This window comes from Pteropus vampyrus, unplaced genomic scaffold, assembly GCF_000151845.1.
Source record: "Pteropus vampyrus isolate Shadow unplaced genomic scaffold, Pvam_2.0 Scaffold16, whole genome shotgun sequence".
Classification (NCBI taxonomy): domain Eukaryota; kingdom Metazoa; phylum Chordata; class Mammalia; order Chiroptera; family Pteropodidae; genus Pteropus; species Pteropus vampyrus.
Window position 1 is genome coordinate 1,083,525 of NW_011888797.1, and position 12,451 is coordinate 1,095,975.

At 32.2% G+C, this 12,451-nt stretch overlaps 1 protein-coding gene across 2 annotated transcripts in view; it reads right to left on the reverse strand.

Annotated features, from left to right (window-relative positions):
- Window positions 1-12,451, reverse strand: part of UHRF1BP1L (UHRF1 binding protein 1 like) — a 73,668-nt gene that overhangs the window by 6,685 nt on the left and 54,532 nt on the right. For both annotated transcript variants that reach the window (XM_011386564.2, XM_011386571.2), the window contains 2 exons: window positions 10,132-10,385; window positions 9,674-9,782 (listed from right to left, as the gene is read on the reverse strand). In XM_011386564.2, the coding sequence (XP_011384866.1) occupies window positions 9,674-9,782; window positions 10,132-10,385 (363 nt within the window). The remainder of the gene's footprint in view (window positions 1-9,673; window positions 9,783-10,131; window positions 10,386-12,451) is intronic.

The following is a 12,451-nucleotide window of genomic DNA, read 5'->3' on the forward strand; positions in this document are numbered from 1 at the left end:
AAAAAAAAAAAAAAAAACCTACCCACAAACAAAAAGCCCAGATCCAGATGGCTTCAGTGGTGAATTCTACTGAACATTTAAAGAGAATCAATAATACCAAATCTTTATAAACTCTTCCAAAAAACAGAAGAGAACATGTCTCAATTCATTCTATGAAGTCAGTATTACCCTGATTCCAAAACCAAACAAAACTAAAATCAATAATGCTCATAAATATTAGTAAAAAAATCCTCCACAAAATATTAGCAAACTGAACCTTGCAATATATAAAAATAATTATACACCATGGCCAAGTGGGATTTATCCCAGGGTGCAAAGTTGATTCACTATCCAAAGATCAATTAATGTAATACACCACATCAGCATAATAGAATTAAACAAAAGACGTGATTATCTCGATAGATGCAGAAAAAATATCTGACAAAATCCAATACTTTCTCATGATAAAAACACTCAGCATACTAGGAATAGAAGGAAATGTCCTCACTCTGATAAAGGCCATCTACAAAAAGGCCACAGCTAATATCATACTTAATGGTATAAGATTGAATGCTTTTCTCCTAAGATGAGAAATAAGACAAAGATGTTTGCTCTCACCACGTTTATTCAACACTGTCCTAGAGGTTCTAGCCAAGGCAATAAGACAAGAAAAAGAAATAAAAAGCATCCACGCTAGAAGGGAAGTAAAACTTTCTATTCACAGATGACAAAATCTTGCATATAGAAAGAAACTAAAGAATCCACTAAAAAACTCTTAGAACTAATAAGTTTAGCAAGGTTGCAGGAAACAAGATCAATATACAAAAATCAATTGTTTCTAAACACTTATAATTAACAATTCAAAGATAAAATTAAGAAAACAATTCCATTTAAAATGTCGTTAAAAAAATAAAATACTTAGGAGTAAATTTAACAAAAGAAGTGTAAAACTTAAGCTCCAAAAACTATAAAGCGCCGTTGAACAAAAGTAAAGTTCTAAATAAATAGAGAAAAAAATGTATGTTCTTGGATGGAAACAATACTGTTAAAATGGCAATACTTCCCAAATTGATCTATAGCTTTAACACAACCCCTACCAGAATCTGAATTGGCTTCTTTGTAGAAATGAACAAGCTGATTCTAAAATTCATGTGGAATTGCAAGGGACCCAGAAGAGTCAAAATAATCTTAAAAAAAAAAAAAAAAAGGCATACTTCCTGATTTCAAAACTTACTCCAAAACAAGCTGGTAACCAAGACAATGTGGTACTGGCACAAAGATAAATATACAAATAAATGTAATAGAATTGAGAGTCCAGAAATAAACCCATGCTTCTATGGTCCTTATCCACACAACAAATACAAAAATTAACTCAAATGGATCACACAGTTAAATTTAAGAGCTAAATTTATAAAACTCTTAAAAGAAAACATAGGGGTAAATCTTCATAACTTCAGATATGTTAATGGATTTTTAGATATGACACCAAAACCACAAAAGAAACAAAAGCAATAAATTGGACTCAAAACAAAAGAAGTTTGTGTTTCAAAGGACACTACAGAAAAAATAAAATGACAGCCCAGCCCATAGGATAGGAGATAATATTTCCAAATCATGTATTTGATAAGGGACTTACTTCTTTAATATGTAAAGAATGCCTAAGACTCAGTTAACAAAGACAAATAATTCATTTAAAACATAGGCAAAGAATGTGAACATTTATCCAAAGATATACAAATGGTCGATAAAGATATGAAAAAAAAACAAAAAAAAACCCAAACCACTTGACATCATTAAACACTAGGGAAATGTAGATCAAAACCATACCGATATATCACTTCATACTTGCTAGGATGCCTATAATCAAAAAGTCAGATAATAACAAGTATTGGCAAAGATGTGGAGAAGTTGGAACCCTCAATACTCTGCAGTGGTAAACATGTAGACTAGTGCAGCCACTTTGGAAAACAGTCTGGCAGTTCCTCAAATGGTTAAACATAGAGTTTCTGGATGTCCTAGTAACTCAATTCTTAGATATACACCCAAGAGAAAGGAAAGCTTATACATGAATGTTTATAGTTCATATAATTCACATGTCGAAAAGTAGAAACAACCCAAATGTACATCAAGTGATGAAAAGATAATATGTAGTGTGATTATAGAATGAAATAAAAAGAAATGAGGTATGCAATAACATAAACCTTGAAAATATGCTAAGTTAAAGAAACTGGTCACAAAAGACCATATACTGTGTGATTCTATTTACATGAAATGTCCAAAATAGGCAAATCCATAGACAGATAATAAATTAGTGGTTGCCCAGGACTGGGGGAGGAACAGGGAGAGACCGCTAATAGGTATTTTTGAGGGTGATGAAATGTTCTATAACTGATTGTGATGACAGTTGCACCAATTGTGAGTATACTAAATGATGTTAAATTATATATTTTATGTGAATGGTTTGGTATTTGAATTATATCTCGAGTGTTTTTATTAAAAATAATTATAAAAAACAAAGCAGGGAATATTTTTACACATCGACTGCCCCCCCCCACACACACACATTTGAATCAGAGAGTACAACCTGAATTTTTAAAAAGGAAATATATTTGTTTCTTTAACAGGAGAATCCAAGTGATGGTGCTTCAGGCATGGCTGGATATAAATCCTAGTTTCCAGCCATGCCTTGAAACCACTCACCATGTCCCAAGGGCTGAAATCTTTTGATTGTCCCCAAAATAATACTTGATTAGTAATTTATAATGTATTTTGGTTTTCAAACTTTTAAAGGAACACACCTCTTTTTTTTTTTTAATGAAATCTGACTTAAAATGCTAATATGAACTAAAAATAGAAGCTGAGTTATCCTGGCTGTAATAAGAATAATAAGGGATGCAAGACCTATTCTACTTAGCCTACCTCTTACTACTCACTCATGGAATCTTAAGAATAATGAAAAAACCACTGACTAAACAATTCTGAAACCCATTCTATGTCAATCATTGGGAGGTAGAAAAAGGAGAACAAAGGGAAGGTAAGAGAAGAGGAAAAAAAGTGTAGAGAGAGAAAGGAGGAATAAGGTAGAGAAGGAGAAAGAGCAGGAATTCCAGATGAGAAGAGAGAAAGAGGAATGTATAGATAATAACGGATAATGAAAGATAAAGAAGAAATAGGCAGGAGTATGTAGGAAGGGAAAAGGAAAAGATAGGGAGGGAGTGGATAAGGAGGAAGAGACAGGCAGATGAAGGTAAAAAGTTGGGAGAAACTGGAAAGGAATGAGAAGGAAGAGAACCCATAGATAATAGGGGTGATTGGAGTCTATTACTATAGACTTATTTCCTTTCATTTACTTTAAAAGAACTTCTTTCAAGTTTTTAGGACAAATTCTGATAAACAAACCTATGCCCCTCACAAATGAAATGTGTAGCATCTTACAGCAGCATATACCTTTTCCCTAGGGCAGGCAGGCTCTGCCACTTTCTATATATTTTACCTTGAACAAGTCACTTCTATAAACTTCAATTTCTTCATCTGCAAAATGAATCTGATAAGAATACTTGCCTTAATTATCACAAAGGGTTGTGGTAAGAATGAGTTAATATTTATTGTAAAAGAACTTTATCAACTGGAAAGCATTATTTGAATATGAATCGTTATTAGTACCACAGTAAGTGCTCAATAAATATTTGACTTTAATTATGGACTTTAATAGTTCTCTGTTTATTCAAATAGAAGATTTCAATTCCTTTTTCTTTTCTGGTCATAAGACATGTCTCTGAATTTAGGTTTTACCTTTCTTTAGGTTTAGTGATCAAATAAATCTTCCTGCATTCCCAGTTAGGGAGCATTACGGCAATGATTCTAAGTGTGTATATGGCAAAGGGCTGCTTGTCACAGAGCTTTTAAATATACTGTGCCTCACCTCCACAACATTCTGATCTAGCTAGCTATTGGGCGGCAGACCCTCCCTTGCAACCCTTTGGTTGCGAACTGATGGCATAATGGCTGGCCACTCTTCCAGATGAGAATATGTCAGGTCCTAGATGTGTTGGATAGAGAAATGTCAAGAGTCAGTACACTACTATTAAAAGTAATTAATAATAGATGGCATGGCATATACAAATATATACCATATATACATATACACACATGTACCAAACATTTTCTGTCTTTTTCTCTTTTGGTTAGTCTTATTAACAGTTACCTAATTAGCCATATTTCACTGGAACAAGAAATTATAGTGTACCCTTCTAATTTTCTGAAAAATTATTGAAGTTTCTCTTTAAAGTCTTTAGTGAAAAACTGGTCATTGTTTTTAAGACTTTCCCAAGAAGTGTGAAGTACTATAAATAAGCAGCAAAAAAAGGTATAAAGGCACTTATTCCTTCATGATGGAATTAAGTCACATCCAGAACTGCAAGTATACCCTAGAAAAAAACTAAAAAAACAGGAAGGAGTGAAGAAAAATATTAGGTAAGCTGCTATTATCACAGCAACAAGCACATACAACTGATTTTTGAAACAGCTACTAATGAGATTATTTTGAATGTTCCTGCTTGCTAAATAAATTTGCATCAAGGGAGAAAGAAAAACCCAGCATACTTCAAAATTTCTTAACTATTTGAGAAAGTTGGGTCATTCAAATCATTCCCCAAATGTTCTTCGAATTCTAAAAAGCAAATAAAATTCATTAATACTTCTTTATCATGGCTAATGTATTAGTTTGAGTCATATATATGATACATTATCATACATGTGTGGTATTTTAGGCTATATGTTACATGATATACTTTACACACTGAAGACCCTAATGCAATTAATTTCCACATCATAAGAAAAATAACATACACAAACAATTTTACGACACTGCTTTTAGGAATACACTGAAATAAAACATGAAACACCCTATATAAAACAAAGCATACTTGTTTATACTTAAAATATGTTATTCTTCCCAGTGCCAATGAAAAAGTATTTTAAAATAATCTTTGAATTTTTACAGTGCTAATATCCTGAATAACAACGTAATGGAAATTATACCAATGAGCTTTTGAAAGGTACATCTACAATTTACATGAGAGCTGCTGCTTAAGTTCAAATAATACTGTTTTGAAGCCCATTTTTACATAATCTAGCATATGCCTTTTTCATCTAACATTTCATCATTGCTGAAATCATCCAAATAAGTGTCATTGTAAAGGCATGAAATAAGAAAAAATATATATTCTTAAAATGGAAAACATTTTAAGCAGCTTCAAGTTTTCAAAAATGTAAGATATGAGGTGCCCAAACATGAGATGTCATAATAAAAAAATAAAAATAGATACTACCTTGCCTTCATTAGAGCACACTGCTAAGTTAGATATAATTCTGTTTTTAAACCCATACAACTTTAAAAACAAATCCAAATAAAATTTCCATATTGAAATGATCTTCAAGAAAAGATATACCCTTACTGGACTGACCAGTGACTTACTTTTGCCTTTAGCTACTACATTAAAATACAGTTCACAACTGGTAAAATATGTATCTGACTAGAAAATATAGATAAAAAATGTAGGGGAAAATATTGAGGAAGAAATTTCAAAGCACCTTTTTTTTAAAATTAGTTTTTACTCATCAAATTGATGTTTAATGCTGTGTTTCTCCAATGTGTATACACGAATAGAGACATAAAGCAAAAAATTCAATTATAGAATTTATGTACTTAATTTAAAAAATTTTTAATGTACTCTGAGAGGCATGCTAAAATTTCTCCATATGATTGTAGTATCTCACTATGATATAATTCCATTTCTCTTTATTTGAAACAGGTTTGCTTTTTTTTTTCCTGTTCTGTTGTTAGATGGGTAAAGGTTTATGACCGGGGTACGTTTTTGTGGTTTTTTTGGAGGGGAGTTTTTTTTATCAATATGAAATCTCCCTCTGGGGCCAACAATTTAAACAGGCACTCCACTAAAGTAGGAATATACAGATGGTAAATAGGCATATGAAAAGATGCTTTACATCATGCCACCAGGGAAATGCAAATAAAAACAACATACCTCTACACACCTATTTAGGATGGCCAAAATACAGAACACTGACACCAAATACTGGTGAGGATCTGGAGCAATAAAAAGTCTCATTCGTTGCTAGTGAGAATACAAAATGGTCCGGCCATTTTCTTACAAAAGTAAACATACTCTACCACCAGATCCAGCGATCACACTCCTTGGTATTTACCCAACGGAGTTGAATACGTCCACACAAAAAACCTGCACAAGTGTTTTATAGCAGCTTTATTCATAATTGCCAAAATTTGGAGGCAACCAAGATGTCCTACAGAAGGTGAATGGTTAAATAAACTATGGAACATTCAGACAGTGGAGTATCATTCAGCTCTAAAATGAGCTATTAAGCCTTGAAAGGAACCTCAAATGCATATTACCAAGTGAAAGAAGCCAATCCAATAAGGCTATGTATGATTCCAACTACATGATATTCTGGAAAAGTCTTTATTTTTGCCTTTAAAATAAAATTGAGGTTTAAAATTATTTTCCCACTGGTTGCCAGGGGTTGGTGGGGGGAAGGAGGATGAACAGGTAGAACACAGAGGACTGTTAGGGCAGTGAAACTACTCTGTATGGTACTATAATGGTAGATACATGTCTTTATTTGTTTGTCCAAACCTAGAGAATGTACACCAGGAATGACCCCTAACATAAACAATGAACTTTGGATGATAATGACAGGTCAATGTAGGTTCATCAATTGGACAAAAATACCTCTCTGGTGGGAGATGTTTATAATGTGGAAGACTCTATTCTGGGGTGACAAGATACATGGGAAATCTCTGCACCTCCCACTCAATTTTGCTGTGAACCTAAAACTGCTTTAAAAAATAAAGTCTATCAAAAAAATAAAAAGAAATCTCTGTCCCATTTTATACTTTTAATTCAACATTTCTAATCCTTTTGTTAGCCCTTGTCTGATATATATACATTTTTCCCACCTTATTTTCAGTGTTTTTGTGCCATTTTGTTTCGGAGGGATATCTTATTGCAGCGTATATCTGAATTCTTCCCCCTAACTTTCTATCAGTGCGTTTGTCTTTTAACAAGGGAATTTAAACCACTCATATTTACTGCAATGATTAATTCCTATATTCTAATTTAATGTTTTCTATTTACTATCCTTTCTTTTAATTTCATTTTTTATATATTGTCTTTTGTATGTAAAATAGAGTATTAATTGGATACTTCCATCTGGTTTTTTCTCAGTGCTAATGGTTTAAAAATTATTATTTTTGGACTTCTAAGGTTAAGCACACAACGTTAACAAATATTTTTTTAAAGTCTAGTGTTAATTCCCCCTCAAAAAGACAAAAACTTTAGCACAGTTTTACTTCTCTATACCCCTTACTTTTTCCCAATTCCAACCTCTCATACTGACATCATCTGGAATTTTAGTTGCACATATAAAAAATTATTCTTATGCACAAACGAAAATTTAGACTTAACTCCAAGGTTTACTAGTTTCTTCACTTATTACTGTTCCTTATTAAATTTTCATTTTAACTAAGTAATTCTTTCCACTTAAAAAATTGCCTTCTCTGCCATAAAAAAAGAATGAAATCTTACCAACTGCAATGACATAGATGGATGTAGAGGGTATTATGCTAAGTGAAATAAGTCACACAGAGAAAGATAAATACCATATGATCTCACTTACATGTGGAACCTAAAGAATAATAAAAACAAACAAACAAAACAGAAGCAGACTCATAGATACAGATAAACTGATGGTTGCCAAATGGGAGGCAGTTTGGGCTGGGTAAGAAAGATGAAGGGATTAGGAAATACAAAGTGGTAGTTACAAAATAGTCACGGGGATGTAAAGTACATCATAGAAAATATAGTCAATAATATTGTAATAACTATTCATAATGCCAGGTGGGTACTAGACTAATTGGGGGGATCACTTTGTAAATTATATTGTCTAACCACTATGCTACGCACCTGAAACTAATATAAAATAATATTGAATGTCAACTCTAATTGAAAAATAAAAAGAGAAAAATAAGTCTTTATTTTTGCCTTTAAAATAAAAGTTGAGGTTCAAAATTATTTTCCCCTAGAACTTTAAAGATTTGCATATCTTTTAGCATCCAGTGTTGCCAATGGAAAGTCTGATGCAAATATGATTCTCTTCTTTTTGCCTTTTCTCTCTAGAAGATTTTAGGACTTTTTTCTTTATCCTTAGTATTGTGAAATTTGACCAGTATTTCTAGGTAAGAATTATTTTTCATTCGCTTTGCTCTGCACCTGTTTGGCTCCACCAATTTGAAGACTTGTTTCTTCCTTCAAATTTGGGATGTTTTATTACTTCTTCAATTATTTTTCCTTTTGCCTTTTATTCTGTTCTCTTTCTGGAACTCCCTTTAGATCCCTTTTGGAATTTCTAGCTCCATTCCTCGTGTCTCAATGTTTTTGTTTTTGTTTTTTTGTGAAGGGGCACCTCAATACCACGGGTCAAAGAAAGATATACCTCTCCTACTAGATGCTCTCTTACCCATTGATACACTTCATTATCTTTAAAGATCCCTCTGCTCTAAACTTTTTGCCCTGTTTCTATGGCCCAAGATGCCCCCTGCACTCTACTGTATTTTGCCAGAGTTACAGACCTTGGAGCTTCTTTGCAGAGTTACAGACCTTGGAGCTTCTATGTTTGCTATAGTTGACCCCAAACCCCAAAGGGTAATACTTTTCAATTAAGAGTTCTCTACAATCTGTTCCTACCCCAGGGTCCTGTCTTTTGTGGATTATAGCTAATGATTTTTCTGGTTTTGCCTCTGGTTTACTTGATTAAGATTTCTGATCCATTAATGATACTTATTTTTCATTTGTAGTACTGTTATAACTTTATGTTCTCTTAACACATTTTATGTCATTTCATGGCTTCGATAGGAGATGAAATAGATGCAAAATCAGTCCCTCATATTTCACCCTCAAGTAGTTACTAACAAAGTGAGGACCAGAACACCTAAGTACTGACTCAAGCTCTTTCCATTACTTTACACTACCTTATAAGATATAATTCTTAGAGACTTCAAAGGCTTGTTAATGTGGAGATACAAACATTATAGCAGAACTAAATACATAGCAATATACCTTAAGTAACTGATTTGCAGAGAATAAGTATCCAAAAATTATAAGAAGTCATATCAGGTTACAGAGTAGGGTTCACTGAAAAGAAAAAACTAGAGATAACCTTGGAAGGGAATGAACAATTCTAATGAGGAATAACAAGCAATAAGAATACAGAGATTTGAACATGCAAGAGAAATTCCAGTACAGGGAGTATACCAGGTTGGTTGAGTAAATACAAAAGAATAGTGGGACATAAAGCTAAGAAAGAGATCAAGAGACCTACTTAAGATCAAGAGACATGTAAGGCCATGAAAGCCTCTCTCACTTTCACTCAAAATACATTTGTAGAACAGGTACTAAATCAACTGTAGATGGTTATTTCTGAGGTAGAGAACCATTCATAGGTAATATTTTATTACAATGTACCGAAAGTCACTCAATCTACTACTATGCACATACATATAAAATAAATAATAAGTATGAGGGAAAAGAAACAATCAGCATGTAAATAATTTAACTTCAAATTTCAGTAGGTGTTCATTAAAATTGTTTTTCATATATACCTCTGATATGAAAAGAGCCATCATCATTTCTCTCTACCACAAGATGATCAATATGAACGGTTACAGGAGCTGGTTCAAAGGATATTGTACTACTACGAGGACTGTCATCCTACAGAAAACACAAATAGTATCGGCATGTTGTTATTAAAGCAAATGATAAAATTAAAATAATCATTATCTTAACAAACATTACTTCAATCATATTTTTAATGAGTTTGAAATTTATATTCACATGCTTTAGCTGATACACAGAGAAATCTTCCCATTCTATTTTGATATTTTCCAATTTCTAAGCAGGATCTTTACATCATTCACCACAAAGACCAACAAATTCATTTCAATAAATGCTGATGGAGTATATATTATAGACAAGGCATATTCTTAGACATGAATTAAAGTCCATGTTGGCAAAGTAAACATTTATAACATGAAAATATGAAAGTATTATTAAAACATACTTTTAAATTTATTTTTGTGTTAGAAACTTGTATCTTCATTGGCATCACTGTTGCAACAGTTTCATCTTCCAAAAAATGTTGAATATTCATAAGAGAAGATGTAAGAAACTCAGTGCTAAAGTTTTCTATATGGCATTGTAAAAAACCATTTTTTTCTGCAAGCACAGAGTGTATTAGAGCACCAGGCCCACTTTCAAATCTTAGAGTAATCTCAGGAGAAGATTTGGAATGACTGACAGCTTTATGATGAGAACCTATGGAAAAAAACCATAAAATTATAAATTTGTGGCACCACTAAAAAATGTTATTTTTGATTATTTGTCATTAGAGGTTATTGTCACACTGTATAATATTAAAGCAATAATAAAGTTTTAGTATTTACCCTTAATTTAAATATTTACAGTCGATACACAAAATACCATAGACAACCCTAATTTCAATTTTTATAGACCATCTTCTACTGCAATAATGCTGACTTGTCTATATTTTCTATTTTTTGGTAACATGAAAAAACATGCCATTATATAAATTTGGTATCATGCATATTTCAGATACTTGAAAGTGTATCTGGCTATATATCCAACTATAAATTTGTAGTATCATGGACTATTATAATGAAGAAATTACATATTTATTAAAACTGGGTATTAAATAATTATAAAAGTAAAATGTTTTTACTAGAAGACAATCTTAAAACTAAAATTATAGCAAAAGAAATGTATATATTCACATTTATTTATGCCTTAGCCTTGTTCCAAAAAAAAAACTTAAGGTAACTTACAGATATAAACACTCAAGTTCAAAAACAAATTTTAAAATTTAATAAAGCAACCAAAGAATATCTAATTTAAAAAAATAAAAGGTCCTAGTGGAACCACCAAAATGATTTGGCCCTCATGGTAACTATTTTATGTTATGTAGCTCCAAAAAGAATAAAAGGCAATATGCACATGGCATAATCAGATAAAATATAAGTAAGCAATGGAAAAATAAGGATAGAAGGGAAAAGTTAAAGATAGGTAGTAAGGTTAATAATTCGAAATACATTAGTTAAATTTCTAATTTAGTCAAAGTCTAGTCAAAGGTAGACCAAAACTGAGCTTCCTAGCAGCAAGGAGAAAAGTACAATCAATTTCACAAAATCATAGAACCTATGAGTTAAAAACAAACAAAATTGTTTCAGTTACTGAGGTATCAAAGTCATCTGGTCCCATGGATTTTCATAACAAGAACCCCCGCCGCCAATTCATGATAAAAAATGTTTATTTCCCTTCAATATGGATGTGAACATGTATTTAGATAAGTTAGTGTTTTTTTCCTACATCAAGAAAAACAAGAGTAAATTAAATTGTCTATTTAAAAATAAGAGCAATTGGAAACAACTTGGTAAATGTGATTTTATTGAGTCTTCATTTACATATCCACACACACACACACACACACACACACACACACACACACACACACACCCCTACCCACCCACGCTCCAGGGAGCTGAAAGCCAGAAATAATTTCAAACAAAAGAGTATTTACGTAGAGCAGAAATAAAAACAAAATCTTCATTAGTTAAAAACCACTCCTTCCTACTACCTCTTATGCCATGAAACTTATATTAAAGACTTCCTATTAAAGAGATCCAAAATCCACACATTACAGAAAAACAAACAAAAGCAATCAAATACAATCTTCATATGGCTCACTGAGGTTTGAAATGTTCAAGTTAAACTTTTTTTCCCTCTTTTTCCATTTATCCCCTTTCGCCTTCCTCCTTCCTTTCTCTTTCCTTTCTTTCTTCTTTGTGTGTGTGTGTGTGTGTGTGTGTTTTTTTTTTTAAATCCTTCAAACAACCAATTGAGACAGTTGGGAAAACATAAGGTATCAGATAGCAATGACTACATAACCCATACATACAAAGCATTTCAAGTGATTGATTCAGTCAGGAACAACATGAAACAAAGTAATAGGATATGGTACTAAGTGAGCTATAAAGAAAAATAAAAAAATAATTGTGCAACTGAATCTAAGACTATACAATTTGAATAGTGTTTGGATTGTGTATAGAACAAGGTCTAGGTTTTGAAATTTTATGTTCGACCTTTTTTTTTTTGGTCCACTGTGAAATCTTTCCAATATATACAGGCTTTCACCCTTTTGCATGCTATTGGGATGTACACTTGCTAATATAAAATTCCTGAAATTTTTTTTTCAGCAGATATATTGTCAACTGCAAGGCCTACACACAGAATAAAGCCAGGAGCCAATATTTTTCCATGATGCTGGCTTACAGAAAAATGGCATATTTACCTGCAAGTCCTATGAT